The 25,524-nt window shown below is 39.3% G+C and overlaps 1 protein-coding gene across 1 annotated transcript in view; it reads right to left on the reverse strand.

The window, feature by feature from the left end:
- LOC110971739 (uncharacterized) overlaps positions 1 to 25,524 on the reverse strand; it is a 157,503-nt gene that overhangs the window by 27,553 nt on the left and 104,426 nt on the right. Inside the window, exons 28-29 of the mRNA XM_051944223.1 lie at positions 15,772 to 16,017; positions 15,550 to 15,660 (exon numbers count right to left, since the gene is read on the reverse strand). Coding sequence (XP_051800183.1) covers positions 15,550 to 15,660; positions 15,772 to 16,017 — 357 coding nt within the window. The remainder of the gene's footprint in view (positions 1 to 15,549; positions 15,661 to 15,771; positions 16,018 to 25,524) is intronic.

The following is a 25,524-nucleotide window of genomic DNA, read 5'->3' on the forward strand; positions in this document are numbered from 1 at the left end:
TGACTCTCAGGACTTCATCTCAATATCAAACAGTAATCAGGGTATCAATGGTTAGCACATGGAGGTTTGACCAACACTCCAAGGATTTTCCTGCCCAGACCATCACTGACCCACCAACAAACCAGTAATGCAGCATTACGTTGACTCTTTCATGTGTGTCACATGTACTCAGTTTGAACCTGCTCTCATCTGTTAACACAACACGGCGTCACTGGCAAACCTGCCAGAACACCACAATAGTGTGGTGTTCTCTGTCAAATATCAATCGAGCTGCATGGTGCTGAGCTGTGAACACAGGCATCACTAGAGGATGCCGGGGCCCTCATGGAGTCTGTTTGACAGATTATTCAAAAAATAAATGGTTAGCCCCCTGGAAGTCATTTTGTTGGGCTCTGGCAGTGCTGCTCCTGTTCTTCCTCACACAAAGAATCAGATATCTGTTCTGCAGATGGGATGTTGTTCTTCCACTGCCCTGTCCAGCTCCTCCTGTCTATCTTCTTCATGTTCTTGAGACTGTGCTGGGAAACAACAAGCCTTCTTACAACTGTACACATACACACGTGGACAAAATTGTTGGTACCCCTCAGTTAAAGAAGGAAAAACCCACAATTCTCACTGAAATCACTTGAAACTCACAAAAGTAACAATAAATAAAAATTTATTGAAAATTAAATAACCAAAAACAACCATTACTTTTGAATTGTTGATTAACACAATTATTTAAAAAAACAAACTAATGAAACAGGCCTGGACAAAAATGATGGTACCTCTATAAAAGATTGAAAACTATTTGACCAGAGTGACATGATTAACTCAGGTGTGTCATTTAATTGACATCACAGGTGTTTCCAAACTCATAATCAGTCAGTCTGCCTATTTAAAGGGAGACAAGTAGTCACCCTGCTGTTTGGTGAAAAGGTGTGTACCACACTGAACATGGACAACAGAAAGCGAAGGAGAGAATTGTCCCAGGACATCCGAAAAAAAATTATAGACAAACATCTTAAAGGTAAAGGCTATAAGACCATCTCTAAACAGCTTGAAGTTCCTGTGACAACAGTGGCTCATATTATTCAGAAGTTCAAGACCCACGGGACAGTAGCCAACCGCCCTGGACGTGGCCGCAAGAGGAAAATTGATGACAAATTGAAGAGACGGAACGTTGGAATTGTATCCAAAGAGCCCAGAGCAACCTCCAAAGAAATTAAAGGTGAACTCCAAGGCCAAGGTACATCAGTGTCAGATCGCACCATTCGTCATTGTTTGAGCCAAAGTGGACTTCATGGGAGACGACCAAGGAGGACACCACTGCTGAAAAAAACTCATAAAAAAGCCAGACTGGAATTTGCAAAAATGCATGTTGACAAGCCACAAAGCTTCTGGGAGAATGTCCTTTGGACAGATGAGACCAAACTGGAGCTTTTTGGTAAGGCACATCAACTCTATGTTCATAGACTCAAAAACCAAGCATACGAAGAAAAGAACACTGTCCCTACGGTGAAACATGGAGGAGGCTCAGTAATGTTTTGGGGCTGCTTTGCTGCATCTGGCACAGGGTGTCTTGAAAGTGTGCAAGGTACGATGAAATCTGAAGACTATCAAGGCATTCTGGAGAGAAATGTGCTGCCTAGTGTCAGAAAGCTTGGTCTCAGTCGCAGGTCATGGGTCTTCCAACAGGACAACGATCCAAAACACACAGCCAAAAACACCCAAGAATGGCTGAGAGAAAAGCGTTGGACTATTCTAAAGTGGCCTTCTATGAGCCCAGATCTGAATCCCATTGAACATATGTGGAAGGAGCTGAAACATGCCATTTGGAGAAGACACCCATCAAACCTGAGACAACTGGAGCTGTTTGCTCATGAGGAGTGGGCCAAAATACCTGTTGACAGCTGCAGAACGCTCATTGACAAATACAGAAATCAATTAATTGCAGTGATTGCCTCAAAAGGTTGTGCAACAAAATATTAAGTTATGGGTACCATCATTTTTGTCCAGCCCTATTTCATTAGTTTGTTTTTTTAAATAATTATGTTAATCAACAATTCAAAAGTGATGGCTGATTTTGATTATTTAATTTTCAATAAATTTTTATTTATTGTTACTTTTGTGAGTTTCAAGTGATTTCAGTGAGAATTGTGGGTTTTTCCTTCTTTAACTGAGGGGTACCAACAATTTTGTCCACGTGTGTAGATGTGCCGTCCAGAGGAACTGGACTACTTGTGCAACCTCAATTGGCCTCAGGTAGTGCCTCATAATACCAGCAGTCATAAGGGCACTAACAAAATACAAAACTAAACAAAAATCAGTCAGGAAGAAGACAGAGAGGGAAATGGTCTGTGGCCACCACCTGCAAAACAATTTTGTTTTGGGGGTATACTTGCTGTTTCCTCTCCTGTTCAACTGTTGAAGCTTTGAAGAACTTGTGCTTCCTAACTGGACAGAAGCTTAGTTGAATTGGTGTTAAACTGTGACAATAAGTGTGATGTTTAGAAAGATGCATTTTTATTTTGAAGGTCTACTACAGACAGGAACCGGAGGTCACTGAGAGTATGCGGGATATGCACCGTGAGCAGTTCAGTTACTGGTTGTTTGGCCCTGATTATAGCCACGAGTTAGAACAACGACTCTCGTTATTTTTCTTCAGCAAATATAATGCACAGACATTACATTGGCGACGAGCGTAAAGGCAAGGACAATACACGTGAAGACGTTGCGGAGCTTTTCAAACAAGGACGGGAGAACGGGAAAAGCAAGCTAGTGGGAGCAGGCTGCTTTGAACACAAGCATGGCTGCCCACGTTTCACCTTTTCCACCCTTTGACACAGAGACTGAACCAGGCTCTGTTGGACCTCGTTGGACAAAATGGCTCCAAAGGTTTGAAAACTACATCACAGCAATGAATATTACCGGAGATGCTAGATTAAAAGCATTACTACTACACAACGCTGGAGAAAAAGTGCATGATATTTACGACACTTTGGCAGCAGAGGGCGACAAATACGCGGATACAAAACAGAAACTTTCTGCCTACTTCTCTCCAAAAAAAAATGTACAGTATCAAGTCTATCTGTTCAGAAAGGCCGTGCAAGAACCTGGAGAAAACTTGGACAGTTACCATACCAGACTGAGGATGCTAGCAAAAAACTGTGAGTTTGCTGACACAAGTAAAGAAATAAAAACTCAAATAATACAGTGCTGCATTTCATCAAGGCTGCGCAGAAAAGCATTGAGAGAGCCTGATTTGACTCTGGAAGACATTTTAAACCATGGACGTGCAAGTGAGGTATCTGAAATGCAAGCTACAGGCATGGAAACTGGCAGTGTAGCGACAGTAAATAAAGTGTATCACAAAACTGATAGCAACAACCCACCCAGAAGCAACTGGACACCCAAAAAGCAACAGAACAATCGCTGCAGAAACTGCGGAGGACCATATCCCCATGAAGGTGATTGCCCAGCTAAAAACAAGCAATGCAGGGCATGTGGCAAGATGAATCACTTTGCAAAACAGTGCAGATCGAAAGCAAAGGAAACAAACTACAAACGCACTCGCAAGAAAAGTCAGCCACCACAAACTGTGCATCAAATATCAGATAATGCAACAGGTGAGAAAACAGGACACACGTCTAGCAGTGATGAAGCCTATGTATATGTGGTGAATACAGCCAAGACTGCTAAACTTCCACAAACCACTGTCAGCATGATGGGCACTCAAACACTTGTACTCATTGACTCAGTGGCAACTGCCAACTGCATCAGCGAAGTCACTTACAACAAGCTACTGCCCCGTCCCACACTGAATCCAACCGACACTAAGATCTATCCGTATCGTTCAACACACTCTCTACCAGTGTGTGGCACATTTGAGTGCTGTGTAGAGAAACACAATAAGGAGGCAACATGTACCGTTTTCGTTATCAAAGGAGATGGCTTTAACATTCTGAGCTATGAAACATCCAAAGATTTGGGACTGATCCACATTGTCACAGCAGTGTCCGGCCAAATACAGCGCTCAGTCTCGGATGAGCTGGTTGAAAGCTACCCGGAGCTGTTTAAAGGGATCGGCAAACTGAAAGACTTTCAAGTAAAACTACACATAAACACTGATGTCAAATCAACCTGTCAACCTCACAGGCGTGTTCCCTTTTACCTACGTGAAAAAGTGGAGAATGAACTGCGTAAACTTGAAGCTGATGACATTATTGAGGAGGTCACCGGACCAACACCATGGGTCTCGCCCATTGTAACACCACCCAAACCCAAGGACCCTGACAAAGTAAGAATATGTGTGGACATGAGGCAGGCAAACACAGCCATCGAAAGAGAACGACACATTACACCTACCATTGATGATGTCATACATGAGTTAAACGGCTCAACTGTGTTCTCAAAACTCGATCTCAGAGCTGGGTACCATCAGCTGGAACTGCACCCAGACAGTCGCTATATCACTACATTCACCACTCACCTTGGACTACGGCGATACAAGAGGCTGAGCTTCGGAATATCTTCTGCAGCTGAAGTTTTCCAAAACGCAATCTATCAAACACTTCAAGGACTGAAAGGAGTAAAAAACCTCAGTGATGATATCATTGTCTACGGCACAACCCAACTGGAACATGACAACAATCTCAAAGCTCTGTTCAAAAGACTTAAAGAGTCAGGACTCACTCTAAATCGCGAGAAGTGTGAATTCAATAAGACAAAGCTTGAGTTTTTTGGTTTCATCTTCTCTGCAGGTGGAGTCTCAGCGGATCCAAAAAAGGTCGCCGCTATTCAGGACGCTCCCGACCCGACGACACCCGCTGACATCAAGAGCCTTCTAGGCATGGCAAACTACTGCTCAAGGTTCATTAAAGATTTCTCATCACTGTCTGAGCCGCTGCGCAAGCTTACGAGGAAAGACACCCCGTGGATGTGGGGTCAAGAACAAAAAGCTGCATTAAAGGCTCTCAAGGACAATCTTACAAGTGATACAACCATGTCCTACTTCTACCAAGACAGACAGACTGAACTCATTGTCGACGCGAGTCCAGTGGGTTTAGGTGCAATTCTCTGTCAAAAAGATGAAAAGGGGATGAAGCATATCATAGCATATGCCAGCAGATCACTGAGTGACGTTGAAAGAAGATACTCACAAACTGAGAAGGAAGCACTTGCTATTGTATGGAGCTGTGAACACTTCCACCTGTACATTTATGGACATCCTTTTACATTGGTGACTGATCACAAAGCACTCGAAATCATTTGGAACAACCCGAGATCAAAACCACCAGCCCGGATTGAAAGATGGGGACTAAGACTTCAGCCATACAACTTCAGAGTGGAGTACAGAAAAGGTGCGGACAATCCAGCTGACTTCATGTCCCGCCATCCACTGCCATCACATACAAGTGAAAGCACTCGTGCAAGCAAAGTTGCAGAGGAGTATGTAAACTTCTTCTCCTACTACTCCACACCAAAAGCTATGTCACTCCAAGAGATAAAAGCAGAAACATTGAAAGACTCTGTTCTACAGGAAGTCATCGGTCATGTGAGAAACAGCACGTGGCATCAAACAGACAAGTCACAACGTGCCGCTATACTGCAGCAATTCAGACATGTTCGCAATGAATTAACTGTGGCTGACTCTTCAGACATTGTTCTCAGAGACACTCGAATCGTTATTCCAGCTGTCCTGCAAGAAAGAGCAATACACCTCGCTCATGAAGGACATCAAGGTATTGTCAAAACCAAAGCGTTACTCAGAACCAAGGTGTGGTTTCCCGACATTGATCGCAAAGCAGAAGCTATAGTTCACAATTGTCTGGCATGTCAAGCTAACACACCTGCCACACAAAAGGAACCATTGCGAATGTCACCACTACCTGAAGCACCATGGCACAGTGTAAGCGCAGACTTTTATGGACCACTTCCCACAGGAGAGTATCTGCTCGTCGTTATGGATGACTACTCTCGCTACCCCATTGTTGAAATTGTGCGCTCGACATCAGCATCTACTGTCATTCCAGTTATTGACAAGGTGTTTTCCATGTTTGGAATAGCCAGGATTTTAAAAACAGACAAAGGTCCGCCGTTCAACAGTGACTCTTTCTCAAAGTTTGCAGAATATTTGGGGTTTCATCATCGTAAGATCACACCTCTTTGGCCTCAAGCCAATGCCACCGCCGAAAGATTCATGAGAACTTTAGGCAAAGCACTCCGTGTTGCAGAAACACAAGGCATTCCATGGAAACAGCAACTGAACATTTTCCTGCGTGAATATCGAGCCACACCGCATAGCACTACAGCAAGTTCACCAGCAGAGATTTTGTTCCAGCGCAAAATGTACACAAAACTTCCTTCTTTCAGCCACCAAGCAGACCGAAACTCTGATCTGGAAATGAGAACGAGAGACAATAACGCAAAAGCCAAAATGAAAGAGACTGCAGACGCAAAGCGTCATGCCAGGCCACATTCATTCATCCCAGGCGACACCGTGCTACATCGCCAACCCAAGCACAACAAACTGTCTACACCATACAACATCATGCCTTACATCGTGACTGAAGTCAAAGGTTCAACAGTTACAGCATCTAGGGATGGACACTCCATTGTCAGGAATGCGTCATTCTTTAAGAAGGTTACGTCTGATCTTGAAAATGTGCCTCCTGATCCCGAAGACAATTCTACATCTACTGTCATACCCAAATATCCAGTCAGAGCTAATAGGCGCGCTCCTGCTCATTTGAATGATTACGTCATGCCCACAGTTTAGGTTGCCGTTGCCACTCAATGTGATTGTCTATGGCCATGTGAGATATGTTTGAAGTTCATGTTGATCATTCATGACATTTGGTTATTTGCTTGTTCAGCTAAACCTAATGTTTGCTGATTGGCTAACTACTACCTGTTTAATGTAGGAATATTATAAGTGTATTAAGGGCATCAATACAGTATTTTGCACTAAGTTTAAACTATAAGCTAAATGTGTGAGTTGCAATGGAATATATTCGGTCCATTTGCCATCTGTCTTAAAAAAAAAAAAAAAAAGGGGCGATGTGATGTTTAGAAAGATGCATTTTTATTTTGAAGGTCTACTACAGACAGGAACCGGAGGTCACTGAGAGTATGCGGGATATGCACCGTGAGCAGTTCAGTTACTGGTTGTTTGGCCCTGATTAAAGCCACGAGTTAGAACAACGACTCTCGTTATTTTTCTTCAGCAAATATAATGCACAGACATTACAATAAGGTAGTGCTCAAAATTTCTATGAGCAGTAAAGTTTGCATATTCTATCTACAACAGGTCTTATTTTATTCCAAAGGACATGCACGTGTTAATTCTAGATGACAGTCTCAGCACAGTGTATTTTGACAAAACCTGGAAAAATACTCTGGTTTTACAGTATTCTAAATGTTTACACAATACAAATAATTAAATGCAAACTGTATTAAATAATTGGGATGTGTATAGAAACAGATCATAACTTTATGTTGTTGGTCATGTTGATAAAATGTTAAGGACTCACCTGAAACAGTCAGAGAGACAGTGTTGCTGTTCTTTATATACTGGGAGCTCTTCCTGTGACCAACACACTGATAATCACCACTGTTGCGTGCAGACAGGGGTTCTAATGTGAAGCGTTCATGCATATTGTAGGGAACATATTCTCGTCCATCCTTGTTGATCTTGTATTCCCAGTCTGCATCTTCTCCTTCGTTCATGTCACATATGAAGGTCACAGACTCTCCAATAAAAAAAGTGAACCAGTTGGGGTCAGTTGTCAGCACAGCATCTAGAATCCAGTACAAACACATTTTTGCACAAATAGTACAAATGCAACAAAAACACACATTTATGATAGTTACAATCTGTTTAAATGTATATAATAAAAATTATATGGGGGGGGGAGCAGGAGAAGGATGTAATTAAGAGTTAGACAGTATGATGAGATTTATATTCAGTGAAAAAATAAACACAAAGAGAAAACTGTTCAGTTACCTTGAGCTTGTCCATTGGAGAGGAGTGGAAAGAACACTGCAAGAAAAGGTAGAAACTTCAGACATCAACAGGAAACTCAAATATTTCATTGAAAAAAGACATTTAGGTATTTAAGAATGTCAAAACATGACTTTATATAACATGTAAAATAGATATCCACTCTCATCAGTCAAGTTAATAAAAACCACAAGTCTCCTGTCTTCAGTATATGGAAAAAATCAAACAAATGAGCAATGCTGTTCTGATCTGTGTGATCTGAACAGAAAAGGCCAGTTATGTACTCACAGAAGAACCACAGCTCACAGGACAAAGCAGGTTTCATCCTCACATTCAGCCCAAACACCTCTGAGAAATTCTAGTGTACAGAGTAAAGAACTGTGGGGACAAAAACAGAAGTTACATTTCATATAAATTCTGGATGTGACGTTCTGACTTCTTCAGCTCAATTCTGCTCCCTTCCTTTTACACAAAACTGCATTTGACCACAGAATGATTTAACATTTCTACACTTCCTCTTGGGCACGAAGGAAACATCTTAGACTAATCCTCATGCAAAAGTTTTGTCTGTAGTTAAATGAACTACAAAGTAAACAGACAGTATTTTTTCACGTATACAAGACATGAATCACTACATTTTAACTGTAAAACATGAGAACACTTTAGAAAGAGCATTATGGGAAGCATTTCAATGATTAACTGTCTAAAGCACTTGAGGTTTCTGCATTTGAGCTTGATTCAGGTCTTTAAAGAAACAGTGACAGACATCTAAGTTCATTTCATTTGTTGCTTTTTGTATTTGTTAGGAGCATCACTACTTTCATTACAGCTACATGTATCCATAATAAACTCATCTGTAACACAAATTGGTTTTGGAGCACTGAAGTAACAGCTTTGAAAACAATGTTTTTTGTCTTTATAAAAATGAGCTGAAACTGCTGCAGAGAAAATATGAATTTCTCAAGATCAGTGATGAAATATTCTTTTGCTTCCTGCCACAGATACCATCATCCTCTAGGCTACTGCTGCCTTACAATAGGTCACTAATTCTTGATACAACTGTAAAAGGTTGCTGACTAACAGTCCAGGTTTTGAAATATACAATGAATACAATTTCTCTATACAATTCAAAGTTTGTACAGACATAAAACAGCGGTGTCAGACTCACCCACATCAGTTCTGAACAGCATCTACTTCAGTACACAACAGTAGAATATGCATCTGAAAATAAAGTCATTCTGCACATCTTCCACCACAGGAAGTGAGTGTTCCCAAACAAACCAGAAATCCATGAAAGAGAAGTGAGGAGAGATGAAGTCCTGGCCCCATTTCACAGTTAGCCTCTGTTAGACCACAACAGTAACTGAATGGGTGAGAGGATTGAACAGTTTTTAGTTTGATTTTCAGGGTTAAATCAACATTCAGTTTTTAATATATACAGAACGTCCCAGAAGACTGTTTCAAGAGACCTTTGAAGAAATAAATTTACACCCGAAATTGACAAAATTTGAAGCGTGCAACTTTTTTAATGCAATTTTGTACAGTGATAAAAGACATTTCCATAATCACTTTCAACTGAGAACATTTGGATTAAATCCAGATTATATAACAGTGGGGGACAATGAAAAACAAAACATTGCATATCTGATATTTTAATGGCAGAGTACAACTACTAACACAGTTGCATGAGCTGTTGTGTGCTACAAATGCAGAATAAAGAAGAATGTGGTGTTTTTTGTTGTCATTCATATTTTTTGTTTGGTGGCCTGATGAGCTTCCTCAAAAAGAGAATCTGTTCAAGACAGTGATTTAACATTAAGGCATACTTATGACCTGACAATTTGTGGACAACCTAACAGATCATGTATGTGTAGGATGCCCATATTAATTCATTTTCTTCCATTTATGTGTAATTTTAAGCCACTTTCAACGAGCTACAACAGATCTGTTGGCTGTTAACAGCTGAACAGTAAAATGTTGTTAAAGATCAAATGTCTCTCACTTCATTGAGGTAAATCTCAGGGAAGATGTTTCTCAGAGCTCAGTGCATTGTTATCTAACAGAAACATTGGGGCTGAAAGCTCACAACAGGCAACACACCCCATGACTGACCAAACTGCAAAAGGAGAAGAGACTGGATTTCGCAAAGAATTACATAACTCGGACTCCAAAAGACTGGGAGAACTGGATTTTCTCTGATGGATGCCCTCTCTACTTATTTACGCCACCCAACAGCCAAAACGACCGTATCTACAGATGATTGTGAAAAAGTTCCATCTTCTGATCAAGTGAAATTCAGTGGCTATTGTATAGTTTGGGGGGCTATGTCTGCTTCACGTCTCTTAGAGCTGCACATTGGGCCTCAAGTTAAATTAATAACCAACCAGAGAGAGAACACGTCTTTAAAAATGGAGTAAAATGTCTCCAATAGGCTCAACAATGAAGCACATCATGTAAAAAGTGACAAAATATACAAACTTATCATTCTGTCGTTCCTCTGATCTGCATTTGTCAATTAGACTAAATTACACAGCAGCAGAAAATGACTTCAAAACACATCCATGAGTCACAACATTCAATCCACTCTCAGGCAAAGTGAGTAGCATTGATCATCTCATTACAATGTTCTGCTGGAAACTTTGGCTTCTGGATTCAAGTGGATGTTACTTAAATATTGTTACAGACCAAGTGTGACCAGAAATTTGTACCAAAAGAAACTGAATTTCAATTTCTCTGCAGTTTCACAGCAACTGAATTGAATTTCAAAATATTATATTTTGCTTCAATTTCATTGGAATTCACTTTCAAATTATTTATTAACATTTTATTAGTGATTCAAGTTCAGAAGCTTACATCATGAGATTCAAATTCAGTTTATTACAGTTGCTTAAGTTGAGAAATTCAAATATAAAAACACAAAGTTGTGCCCATTAACACACTCAGTGAATCCAACCAAACCCAAAACCTGCTCAACAAGTGATCCAGGAACAAATCAAGACCTTTCTGTGTGAAGACAATCACATTTAACACACAATCACATCACTATTATACACACATTAACAGCCTGTGGTATGAAAAACAAGACTATTCATGCATTAAATTGTGAAAACACCAAAGATTTTATGAATAAAGATTACATTTAATGTGTTCAGAGGAACAAAATATTCATCAAATCTATCAGTTCACTGTAAATAAAGAAAACTGAAAATGCTCTGATCATCTAACAGGAAATGATGTTTGACATGAAAAACACGCCGACTTTAAAGTCACACTTTAAACTTTAACTGCAAACTGTTGCTCTGTGGAATAAATGACCACACAATGGGAATATTTACATTATAAACAGGAGATTAAGTTCATATTCATCTCTAAAATGTTGGTATTTTGTGATTTATCTGCTGTTTTACTGGATGTAGTTTCCATTTTGTCCTCCACTCCAGTAGATTTGGAGATACACAACTCTTTATTGGTCTGGAAGAAAACCAAAGAATGACAAAATGCTGTTACTCAACAATTAAAGACCACTTATGTCAATAGAGAGACAAATCCTACTAGAAATGTTATTTTATCACGATGACTACAATTACCTGCAGCGCTTCCTGGTTTCACTTCAGAATAAACTGTTTCTTCAGCTGCTGATTGTCCTGTGAAGAAAGTCAACTGGTTTAAAATGAACTTTTCTTCAGTAAAATGTAAAATAAACAGAAGAAAACATATGATGTTAGTTGGAGGAGGTTACAGTGACAATTTATACAAGTTTAAGACCAACCTGTTCCAACAATTAGAGCTGCAGGTGGATTTTAACTGGACTTACCTTTGTCTCTCTTGGCTTTACCTTTCTTGTGGGGGAGAACCTGAGCGTACGTCAGACCGTCATCTGAAACAAAAGTGAGTTTAGAAATGTTTAAATATGTTTTCTGTTGTTTTTATCCTCTTATTTACTGATCATGTCCTCTGAGTGGATGCTGGTAAACACATTATGTAAGTGCTTATTCTTATGTGCAAAATGTCCAAAGAAATCTATGTGATTAACCAACTGGCAGGAAGTTATTACAAAAAGGTAAAGTAAATAGAGTAAATACTTTATCAAGTCTTCTTTGAGAATTTGGTCAAAAGCAGGAACTATAATAAACAAATGAAGTGTAGTTGATCAATAACATTTTTAGCAATGAGTCATTCCATGTCAATTCAACAAATGCTTGTTGCACCACTTTCTCAGATCCTCCCAAAAAAATTTTTGGGCTTTATTTGGGTAATTTTATGAACAAATGCAAAGTATTATGGTTATAAACATACAGTATAAGCAGTAATGATCTAATCTAATACCCATAGTCAGTCCAAACTTAATCCTCGCCTATGATTTTAGGGTTTTAAACTACTAAAAAAAGCAATTTATACTCCTTTTACATGGTCAGAATTTTTTCCCCTTCCAAAACTTTTACCCTTCTGGTGAGAAAAGTATAGAAATGAATGAAAATAAAAAAATACTGGACTGTGGAATTTCCCAAAATATCCTTATTATTTCATGGGCGACTTTATTTTGGGTTTTTCATGCCTCTATTTTAGGACTTATTCTTGTGAAAAGACATTGAAAGAATGAATTTTCTTCTTTACTAATGAAAGTTGCATAAGGTAAAAGTTTTAAAACATTAAAATAAAGCTTATTTATTGATTTATAGGCTGTTGAACTCAGGTGTAGACCCAAAATAGCCTAACTTTAGGCATTAAAAAGTGCATGTGGGATACATGGTACGCGGTTCAAATTTTTTTTGGAGGAACTAGTATGTGTGAAGTATGTGTGAACTTACTTTCATATTTGTTTCTTGTGCCAAAGATGAGCAACTGCTGAATCAATTTACTATACATTTTGATCCTCGTTTTTGTTTTTAGGAACCATTTACATGACCAACTAAAGATGAAAGATGAATCTGAAGCATCAGCATCGTAGTATAAGTTACAAAGGGCATATCTGAAGTTAATTATTATATAGACATTGTTTTTTCTTTCATACAGTAACTGAATAAGAAGAAATGGCATCACTCCCAGACTGCATTCTCAGGACAGCCTCGGTATCGTATTTGACTTATCAGCTGAATTTGAAGATTTGCAAGTGAAATTCATGCACCCAAAAGGTCCCAGCAAGAAGTTCACATGGCCTAGAAAGGATGACGTAGTGTGGGTGCCTACAGCCCACATCCTCTGTCCAATCACTGCTCCTTCAACACGCCGTGGTGGACAGTACCACATATCTGGTGCAGATGATGGCCTGATTTCAGAGAAATTCAAGCAGTTCAAAGGACAGAAATAGTGGTGTGATAAGTTGGGGACAAATTACATGTTTTACATGGGACCTAAGGCAATATAACTCATTTTAACTGCAATATATTAGTTAGAATTCCTAAAAAAACGCCTATAAAACATAGTGCATTTCTTGGTTAAATTGGCCATGAAGGATTCAAGAAACAATGTTGATACTTCAGATATCAATTATTCGGATGTTTATTGTTATACAGACAAAGTTTCATGTTTCTACTCCATGTCCCACATTGGTTTCTGTGCCAATATATGTATGGTGTTTTTCAGTCTGTTTCATAAATAGGCATCGTTTTGAGGTCTAAGGAGACTAGCTAGCTCTTGGATATTTTTAGGTTAGAGAGAACTTTTAAGGTACTTTGAGATTTTTATAACATATGAACCTTGTTACTTATTAAAATTTGTGAAAAAAATGCCTAAATTCTTGAAAAATGCCATTTTCGCCAAATTTTTAAATTGCCCTGTACCACAGAGAAATGGGTATATTCATTCCAAATTTTTTTTTCCTGCTCTATTGTTAAGGTGTTTGAACCCTTCAGATCACTTGTAAGTCTATATCATCAGTCAGTTCCCAGTATTATCTTCCTAAATCAAGCCTTTCTACCTAACATATCAATTTCCGAGTGGAAAAATAGGGATTTAAATATTTTATAACTTAGCAAATAGCAATCATATGATGTTAAAACTTTGCAAGTAATCTATTCTTATGTTGGGATAGTTAAAAAAAAAGTTTGGAGATGATCAGAGGAGGTCATGCAACAAAATTTCCTCAGATTTGTTGAAATGAGATGGAATGACTCCAATATGAGAAGTTTGTCATATCTGTAAAGTCAAAACAAAAAATATTTTAAACTGTGTTTAGATTTCACAATTTCACCAGTAATTCTTTTTAGTTTGTCAAAAATTTCACTGACAGGAAGCACGAAACACACAAAAACATTTTTTTTTAAACAGACTGACCTGTAGATGATTGTTTCTTCACAACAGAGTAAACTGCACTCTCTTCTGGATTCTTTTTCTGCCCTATGACAACAATAATTAGATCAGTGAATGAAAATACACTTTCCTGCACTTTACTCAGATTCTACTGGTCTATAAAAGCATCTCAACCACTGTAGTTTCTATAGTATGTGGATCTTACTACATAAAACACTCACCCTTCTTGGCCACATCTTTAAGCTCAATCGCAGAATATGTGACATCTGAAGATTCATCTGAAATATAGTCACATTTTTTAACTTACAGACCGTCAGTAAATCATTTACAGTGACTTCAATCATGTCATTCTGGTGTTTAACTGATTTGTGTTCACGACGAAGTACAGAAGCTCAAACAAGTTTCTAAGCCCCGTCAGAAAACAGAATCGTGTTGCAAATCTAAATGTTGAAATGTGAATAATACAACGCTGTTAAGGGAATACCACGCTTTACAACATTACACTGTTTTTGTGAGACACACATTCAACATTCCCAGTGCTGATAGAAAAGTAAATCAACTCTTGGTTTTGCCAGCAGTCAACTCAAACAAGCTTTATTGCAGCTGTGAATCAGATCTGCACAATTCTTGATCGTAATCCCATAAAGAACTGCTTCAGCTCACTCACATCTTTCATTCCATAACAAATCCATTGGATTCAATTCTGAGCTCTGACTGCTACTAGTTCAAATGTTGGTCATTCAGATCAAACTGTCTATATTCAAAAAGATCTATATATAATCCCAGAGGTCCACCTCCTCCTTCCTTCCACTCTATAAACTCTACCTTTATCAGCGTCTTTGATTGATTCATAGAGACAAGCATCACCTACAGAGAAAAACCAAACCAAGGTTGGATTAATGAATCTAATTCCATCATCTTCCAAATCAATGGAAATGTTACAGTTAAAGACATGTCAGAGAAAAGTCAGAGATGAGGCTGACCGTTGACAGGAAAGACACATTCATTGTTCAGAGCTTCATCCTGGTTGATGGTGTCGTCTGCAGCAGAGCGCTGATTTGTGCTCTGAGACCTGATGAGGACAGAACATTTAGGAATTGCAGCAGATTGGACAGGAAACACAGGATGTAATTCTAATGTGTTGAAAACAAGAAAAGTGGAACATTTTACCAACCTGATGAAGCATAAATCTGTGAAAAAGAAAGAGGCTGTTAACATGTTTACTGAATTTCAAATTGTTCTTTTGTTACAACAGTTTATCTAAAATAATCAGAATACATCTGTGACTTCGGATTGATCAGAAAACTTTGACTCACCCTTTGACTGTTTGTAGCAACACAACAGCAGCAGAAGAATCATCAGTAAAACTCCACAAACCAGCCCAATGATCAGCAGAGCAGGAAATGAAGAGTTTTCAGAACTGGACTCTGAAATAAGAGAAAATATATAATGTATAGAATAACAAACAGAATTTACACATTTTAAGACGACTACTGCTACTAAAACTAATAAGAATAATAATGTAAATGTTTACACACTTTTCACTGCCATCCAACTCTGAGCTGATTCTTTTCCTGAATATTGACATTTGTAGAAACCTTCATCTGACTTTGACACTACAGAGATGCTCATCTCTCCTCTGGAATCACTTTGGATGAGTTTGTTGTTTTTATAGAAAAACACATTAGAAAGAACATTTTGTGTCTTCAACCTGCAGCCAAGAGTAACAGAATCTCCCTCAGTCACAGGATGGACAGGGCTCACCAGGATAACACCATCATCATCTGTAACACAAACATGAAGATTCATTTAGTGGTCAGCTGGTGTCATCTGATGGACAATTATTAGGAAACATCTCACAAGTTTTCAATCTAATCTTACATAGTGTCTAAAATGTACCTTTCAATTATGAATACAGCAGAAATCTAAAGCCAGCAACAAACAAGCAAATCACTCTATCTGAAATCATCATAATTTAAAACTATTTCTGTTTGACTGTCGATTTGCTTGAAATTGTTTTGTATTGTGACGTTAAACTACACGCGTTTCAGAAAACATCACCGATTTCTGTATCATATTTCCGTGTGAGTTCAAAGATGGGACGTCTCATGATGACCTAAATTTTTTTTCATATTTCATTTCAGCCAAAATCATACTATTGGAAAAAAACGTTTGAGATATTTTCATTCAATCAGAGCCTCAAACTTTGACCAGTGGAAAAAAAAAACGGCCCCAGGAAAATGTTCTTCCACAAATTATCTCATAGTACATGTCCTATCAAGCCAAAATTTCAGACACCATTTTTAAAAAATCCAGATTTTATGATGACAAGGTTTCAAATAAACAAAAGAGATGATCGAGCCAAAGGCCTCTAATGATTTAAGATGGAATAAACCAAGCACAGCTTACCTTGTCAACTGACAATGACTGTACAGACCACTCTTAAATAAGAGGATAAAGAATATGTTTGACATTTTTACAGTTTCTAATTCCCATGCTGCAAATTGTAACACTGAAGCAATACAGATACAGGACAAAATATTGTGACTTACTCTGTCCAGTGATGTTGACTACGTTGCTGAATGCTGATCCAGACTCACACCAGTACACTCTATTACCGTAATGAATCCTATTAACATTACATGTTGATCCACTCATTGTTCCCCAGCCAGAACATTGACTGGTGAAGCCATCATCAGTAAACCTGCTCACTCTCCATTTAGTGGAGTTTCCCTCACAGCTCAGTGAAACAGATTTAGAGACAAAGTGCTGCACTGTGTCAGGATTCACTGCAAGAGACGCTGCTGAATGAAGATCTGAAAACAATGATAAAGAATCAAAACTTAGGGCAATTCCTGTTTAGTAATGTTATAATACGATGGAAACAATCATTTTCCTATGGAAAAATGAAGCAAATACATAATGGTGAACTAAAGTTCTTAACTATTGAAGACAAACATGTTTAAATTGTACAATTAAAAGTAAAGCTGTACAACACTACATATGAGAATCATTTTTTTATAAAAAATAAAAAACCCAAAAATTAAAAATGAGAACTTCCTTTTGTCACAACAATCAATACATTTCTTCCATTGTGTAAATATAAATGTAAACAATCAATTACAAAATAAATATTGTCAAGTTCTAAGATTTGTTTCTCATGAACAGACTGCAAAGACCAAACTGAATAGAAAGAAAAAGAATGCAATAAACAGACATGCAAACTGACCTCCAGACCAGACAAACTTAGGTTCACTGTAATCAGTGTAATACTCTGGGTCTCCTCTTCCAGCTCTACATGTAAATCCTGCTGTCTGTGTCTGTCCATGAATAATGAAGGAATCTTGTTCAGTCCCGTTGATGCTACCAGGCAGCAGCTCATAACTGTAGGAGGTTCCTGATAGATCAGGAACAGCCTGATACCAGTAGAACCTCCATCCTGCAGACGGATGTTTAAACTCACAGCTCAGAGTTACTGAAGCTCCAGGACTCAGCCATGATGGAGACACAGTGAGGACAGCTTTGGGTTTATCTGTTGGAAAGAGATTTTCCTACAATTAGAACATGTTAGTATGTGTTGTTGGTTGATTACATGTAACAGTTGGATCCTGCATATTGACTTTATTTCTGTGTGTCAGCCTGCTATGTCTAAAAATATGCAACAAATATTTAGTGGTATTATATACAAAACATCTTTTCGCAGTTTCAGCTGAACAGTCATAACTGGTGAATTAAGATGGGGCTTACTGTCCAACACCAACAAACTAAAGGGATCACTGCAATCTGTTGATTTTTTTCTAGTTTTCATGATGCCTTTACACTTGTACTCTTCATTGTGGAGTGAAAAAGCAGCACAAATGATGAATTCATTTTGTTTTAGAGGTTCAATTGACTCACTAGATTTCCATTGATATTCCCACTCAATGTCTCCTCCATCGAGCTCACATGTCAGAGTTCTCATCTCTCCTCTATCTATGCAAGACCAGTTAAGCTGCAGAGTCACAACTGCAACACAAACCGATTGAACCCCACCCAGTTGTGTCCTAAATATTTAAAGGCCAGATTAGTTACTGTTCCAAATCTTTGCAACAAATGTTTCATGTTCCCCAACCAGTGAATTCACAAAAGCTAAATTCAATTCTTGAGAGAGAAAACAAGTAAATGTAGTTGCATGGACTTTTTCAGGAGCTTAAAAAGCTTTAAGTGGAATTATAGATCCTAACAATAACTGCAGACTATGTGACTGTGTCACTAACAGGGTTCTCAATACCACCACCAGATTATGAGGACACGAGTTTATCTCACTGTTGTTTCAACGGTATAGTCTGTAAAAATGAATGTGCTGCTTAGATGTATTGAGATATTTTTTGTCTTATTCTTTCAGCTGCAACCCTGACAGTCTACAGTCTCAGAGCAGGTAACAAAAAAAAAAAAAAAAAAACATACCTCGTGCTAGATGCATTTCTCATAAGAATAACAGACCATTACCCAAAATCAATATGAGGAAAATAAAATACAGGGTAAAAACAGTACAGCTTCTCAAACCAAAGCCAGGAAGGAAAGCTGTGACAAAACTGTAGACTGTGAATGTGTAAATAATATGCTTATAAGTATCAGTAAGTTGTCTTGATGTAGGTTTATTCATGTCACAAGATGTTGTAATTAAATTGCAAACACTGTCCTTTAATAGAACTCGGGACAAATTTGGAAAAGTAATTTTCATGGTGATGTGGAGGATGAAGTCACGAAACTAATGTCTCATTCTTATGGCCTGTAGGACACTTTTAGTCTTATTCTTTCAGCTGCTTGGCGATGTTAAATGATAGCAAGTAGAGAACAAATATAAAAAGAATTTAAATCAGTAAGTAGGCTCTTTTAAGTGTTAAATTTGTGTCTGTTTCAGGATTGCATTGCATGACAAAGGCTTAAACAACCGACAGGTTTGAAATCACTTACAGCTCTAAAACTCTTCTGTTCCCCTCTTTGTGCTGACCTGTTCTCTCCAACACAAGCCGCTCTGGAGCAGGTCAGGTGTTCAGCATTAGTTACCATGGAGACGTACACCAGTAAGAAGTGAGCCACCATCGTCAAATTCAACTTGAAATTAAGTCAATAATCTCAAATCCTGCTTCATAGTACAGGACTCTGAACTTCCTCCTCTTCAGTTCAAAGCTAACACACAAGAAGACCAAACACCAACAGCATAGTTACAACCATCTGCTTTGACACAGTATAGGAGTGTCCCAGTCTGTTAATACTGCTGTCATTTCCTTTCAAATAGTCTTTCTTCCAACAGTACCGTCTTTCATCTCATCCCTGCCTGCCTTTTTACTCTACTCCATCACATTTCTTACTTATCTAATCACTGTCCACATTAATGAATCAGTTATATGCAGTACAACATGCTTTTAAAAGTACCTGTAAGCATCTTACTCTATCACCCAGTCACAAAACACATTCAGACATAATTGGACAACAATTTAAGCCAATCTGGATGCTATTTTAAATGTAGAGGAACTGAGGACAAAAAAAAGTTAACACTCAATAATATACCTGTGAAAACTCGAGACTGCAACTATGATATCCTTTTTAAACATACATTGGTCCACTTCATGATAACATGAGCCAACTCATCTCATCAAACTCCTAAAAATAGTCCTAAAAAACTCCTCTCACTTTATTAATAAAAGTTTTGATGTTCTCTTGCAACAACAGCATGTTACTAATGTAAGTGGTTCTGAGTGGGCTGCACATATAACGGTGTTAAAAAGTATCAGGCAGAGATCACATATTGCCCTTTTTGTATTTAACCCCAATCTTAGTGAATGAACATAATGGCTGCTTTCTGGTCAAACTGTCAACTACTGACCATCAGTTTAAAAATAATAAGATGTAAAGTCTTTGTAGAGTGCAATAATAATTGTGCTGTGAACTTTGACACAACAAACAACAAACATGACTTACATGATACTGACAAAGTGACGGCTTTACTCCACTCAGTTGAAGAATAGGAGTCATCTCTGAGTCTACCCCTACACGTGTAGTCTCCACTGCTGGACTCAGAAACACTAAATTTCAGGTAGTTCTCATATGTCCAGTGTACATTTGTCCCAGGTCCTCTCCACTCATACACCCACTTGGTGGTTTCACCTCCATGGACCTCACATGTCAGAGTGATTCTTTCACCTCTGAACATCTGAGTCCAGTCTGGTTGTCGTCTTAGAACAGCCTCAATGGAAACTGTTTTCAGAAACAACAGTTTGGGAAATGAAAAACACAGATATTTTCAGTTTCACCACAGTTTGAACAGTCACCATCAAAATGTGCTTTTTTTTTTAAATCATAATGACTGAACTCACAGGTTATCTCAATGGTGACCCAATCACTTGGATAAGTGTAGTAAAGTGGATTTCCTCTTGTTCCCAAACACCCGTAGATTCCTCCTTGTGATACACTGATAACTCTGTTTTGTTCATCATTTGTTATAGCTGTATCCACCCCAACAGCAGAGGTTCCCTCAATACGTCTGAACCACTCATATTTCCATCCAACAGAGTTCTGCACAGAGCAGGTCAGTGTCACACTGCCTCCTACTGGTATGGTTGTTGTGCCTGCTGTCAGTGTGGCCCTGGGTTTAGCTGTAAGAAAAAGCAAAAAAAAAAAAAAAGTACATGCAGTAAAATTTTTGGTGTGCAAAGTTCAATCATGTTTTCTGTTATTTTAAACTGCTAAAAGGCATGAAGGGAACAATTAAATCACACGTCAAATCTTGAACTAAATATTTGTATAGACACCATGTAACTCATTGACAATAAAATGACACAAAAACAGTCAGTGAAAAAGAATATTAACTCACTGAGGAGTTGATTCAAAATCACTCCAAAAGTCTAAGTGAAAAATTTAAATAGCAGGCTGTTCCACCTAGTGTGAATTTAATCACAACAGCTTCGAATGTGACCAAGTCATCTCTATAGACCTGCCTGCATGCATCTAACAATGTCTGGGCTTGGTCATAAGGAGACAGAGGAAGGTTTGCTGTGGGATCTCTTCCCAGATTTGGATCAGGACATCAGTGAGCTCCTGGACAGCCTGTAGGAACCCAGGGCTCACTAACCCAGCATAAAGACCAACAAGGACTCTAAGGACTTCATCCCAATATCAAACAGTAATCAGGGTATCAATGGTTAGCACATGGAGGTCTGAGCAACCCTCCAAGGATTTGCCTGCCCAGACCATCACTGACCCACCAACAAACCAGTAATGCAGCATTATGCTGATGTCACGAGTCAGAGGAGAACCCAAGCAGCAGGCACAGATGGGAGGTGAATTAATAATGATTTAATTGAATTAACAAAGGAAACAAACAGAAAACTCTTAATAAATGAAACAGGAGGGGAAAAGCAGAAAGGAGAACTGAACTGAACTGAACTAAGCCAAGGGCGGACCCGAAGACCGAATTAAACTAAATATAAAACCAAACTAAATCACGGGAGCAGGGAGACTCACTGAATGTCCAAAGGCGGAGGTGGGCAAAACGAATGGAGCAGGTGAAGAGAATGTGGCAATGGCAGGGAAACAGGAAAGCAGTCCAAAAAGGGAGACAGAGTCCAGGAAGCGGCGTGCAGGGAAACGGAGAACGGCGTGCAGGTTGTAGCGAGTTTCGTGGTGTGGCATGGCAGATGAAGCATGGAGCAATGAACCGGCAGTGAGCTTGTGCAAGGAGGCAGGCTTATATGCAGCAGTGATTGACAATTCCAGCCAGCTGTGCTCTCCGCGCAACCGCTCATTGTTGAGCTGATTGTGACACAATCAGGCAGAGCATGACAGTTGACCAGGTCGTCTCCAGACTCTTCGGCTGAATCCCAAACCGCCCCCTACACACTCCCCCTACACTACCGAGTGTCACTCCAAAAGAAGTCACACTCGCAGCTGTGGAGGGCACCTATTATTGAAGGGGGAGGGTATAAATACGATCGTCACGAATGGGATGCCCTGTCGCCTCACCGGAAAACGGAAGACGTCATTGCCATGGTAACACAAAGACGCCTACTGTGCATGGCTGTAGCGCTGTGGCACAGGTTGCCACTAACAAGGATCGCTGCTGCTTCCAGAAGACGAAAGCGTCCCACTTTTTTTCACTCACATGTTTTCCAATCCTATTATCTGGCATTTCAAATCCAACAAATGAATGAATGAATAAATGAATTCTGTCAGTTGTGTTCAAATTTTAAGGTGTCAGGGGGTGCACAATTAAATCAAACGTCAGCCGAGAAGAAGATTTGTTTCTTTTGATTTATCTTTTTACACCACTCTTTTTGTGATGTTCTGTCAGTGTGAAAAAGGCGTGGGAGAAATAATGGACGCATGTGGAACTTGCATCGATATGTTGTTTCCTCCTCCATTTCGACGTTGCACTTCCTGAAAAAGTTGTCCAGAGTGAGCATCGATGCAGACTCGCTATTTAGGGGCTGAACAGTCCACTCCCCCTCCGCACGACGCGGTTTGGGACGGCCCTTAATATGGAGGACACTCCACGGGAACGCGCAAACGGAGGGGTAGTGTGTAGGGATAGTGTGTAGGGGGCGGTTTGGGATTCAGCCTTCATGTCTGTCACATGTACTCAGTTTGAACATGCTCTCATCTGTTAACACAACAGGGCACCACCAGGCGTAAACTAACTGTGACGTCACCCGTTGGTTTCAACGCCGAGAAAATGAAGCCCGGATTTTGCTACTTCCTGGTCGCCGTTTTGGATTTTTTGGAGCCAGGGACGTAAAAAGCGTCATCAAACAGACTGGACCGGAGAGGAACTAGGGGCAGGATTGGCTGAGGACTCTCTTATCCCGCCCACATTTTACCGCAGAGGCTTCTGTTGCTGTCTATCAAGTATAGCCACGCCCCCTGGCTCCGCCAACTTTAACTATTTATTTAAAATTCAGTATTGATTTATTTTAAGATCGGCCACCTGATCTCTCATTTTGACCATGAAAACTAACGGGAAAAAAATCCTGAGCTGTAGAAAATCAGTCTATCAAATTTTATTTTTTCCAAAAATGAATTGGGGTCTATGGAGAAAAAGCTTTTTGGAGCCAACCCCAGCGGACGGTGTGATATTGCAAGTTTTTGACACTTCCGGGTTGGCTTCAATTCTGGAGCCAGATGCTATGTCCACTATATATACAGTCTATGGGCACCACTGGCAAACCTGCCTATTTTGGTGTTCTCTGGCAAATGCTAAGCAAGCTACACGGTGCTGAGCTGTGAGGTCTCACTAGAGGATGTCAGGGCCCTCATGGAGTCTTACAGTTTGCTCAAAAACATGAATGAGTAGTCAGTGTTGGGCAGTAACGTCACTACAAATAGCGTCGTTAGTAGTTTAACTACATTTTTCTGTAACGACGTGATGGCGTCGTTGTTTACAAAATCAAAAAATGTTTCAACAGCTTCGCTAATGTTTTGGTCATGTAGCACGGTAGCGAACGCAAAAAGCTACATTAAAAATGATGAATGTTGAACTGCTTGAAGCGGAGCTTTCTGCTCTGCTGCAGTCTCATCTCACACTTTTAAGGATCAGACAGTGACATCATCTGCAAACGCCGACATGTCTGTGTCGACCAATAGAAGCGGAGGAACTGTTGATGTCGTCATTCAACAATCCCTTCCTGCGATTCACTGGATCCACACACGCACAGACGCTCGCTTCAGTTCACTGAGAGATGGCAGAGAAGGAGGGAGAAGACGAGAAGCTACCGAAGGAGTCAGAGTCACCGTGGCCCTACCTAAATAGTTATATGAGTTTTTGTGAAAAAAACGGAGAAAAGTTGTTTTCAGATGCCTACTGTGCCAGCCCAAGGCGAAGTTTCTGTCAACTTCAAAGACGTCAAATACAAATCTGAGAACCCATATACAGGTGACTACCGAATATGCACAACCAGCAGCAGTTAGCTAACCACCACATGTCAACCGCAGTATAAGATACACACACAAACGAGCTACTTTTCAACATCTAAAATTCGCGTGGCAGTAAATTAATTAAATTAAGCGTAAGGTTGTGGTGGCAGTGTGTGAATATGTATAAATTGGGGGATTAAATAATTAAACTGATACATATAGGAGGGAAGAGGTATGGGAGAAAACGAGGTAACAGTAAAACCAAAATCTGTCTTCTTCAGTATTACTGTTAACACTAATGAGCAAATGGCTGAAAAAAATAACAGAAAGGGTGACAAAAGTGATGGCATAAATGATTAAATATCTTAATCTTACACTCAAGATCAAAACTGAGTTAAGTAGTAGTGGATACAGCACTTTGGGAAAGAATGGAATGATTTTACATAGATATTAGACTTAAGAAATAAAACTTGATTTAATACCCAACGTGAATACCCAAATTATGTATAATATTGTCTTACGATAATATTGCTTACTTTATATGGAAATGATATCAAATGTAACCTATTATACCCTCCAATGTAAGTGGTGTGTTAATATAAGCTACTGCAACTTAATTATCAGATACATTATGTCTGCAATGCAAACTAAAAAGAAAATCAAAACAATGATTTCTAATGTAAAAAGGTTGATTCATTTTAAATATAGCTCCACATATTCCTCAGTGTATCAACTTACTAAGTTTGGAGCACTGAGAACAAAAATGATGGTTTAATAATAAACAAGTCAGCATTTCCTTGTCTCCGTTTGACTGACTTCATTAGTCCCTGAAATTTTTTTGTTAAGAAAAAAAAAGTAACTTGAATGTATTAAGCTACTTTGGTCATATTGCTGTAGCTTGGCTTGCTACATTTCTGTGGGTCATAGCTTCAGTGTAGTAAAGCTTGATTTAACACAGAGTAGCTGGTAGCTTGGCGCATTATAGTTTCCAAGTAGCTTGCCCAACACTGTGAGTAGTCCTCTGGAGGTCATTTTGAAGGGCTCTGGCAGTGCTCCTCCTGTTCTTCCTCACACAGAAAAAACAGATGTTTGTCCTGCTGATTGGTTGTTGCTGTTCTACGGCCCTGTCCAGCTCGTCTTGTCTATCTTCTTCATGCTCTTGAGACTGTCCTGGGAGACACAGCAAACCTTCTTACTATTATAAACATAGATGTGTCATCCCAGAGGAACTGGACTACCTGTGCAACCTCAATTGGCCTCAGGTAGTGCCTCATAATACCAGCAGTCATAAGTGCACTAACAAAATGCAAAACTCAACAAAAATCAGTCAGGAAGAAGACAGAGAGAAATGGTCTGTGGCCACTACCTGCAAAACAATTTTTTTGGGGGGAGACTGTCTT

Source organism: Acanthochromis polyacanthus, chromosome 23, assembly GCF_021347895.1.
Source record: "Acanthochromis polyacanthus isolate Apoly-LR-REF ecotype Palm Island chromosome 23, KAUST_Apoly_ChrSc, whole genome shotgun sequence".
Classification (NCBI taxonomy): Eukaryota; Metazoa; Chordata; class Actinopteri; family Pomacentridae; genus Acanthochromis; species Acanthochromis polyacanthus.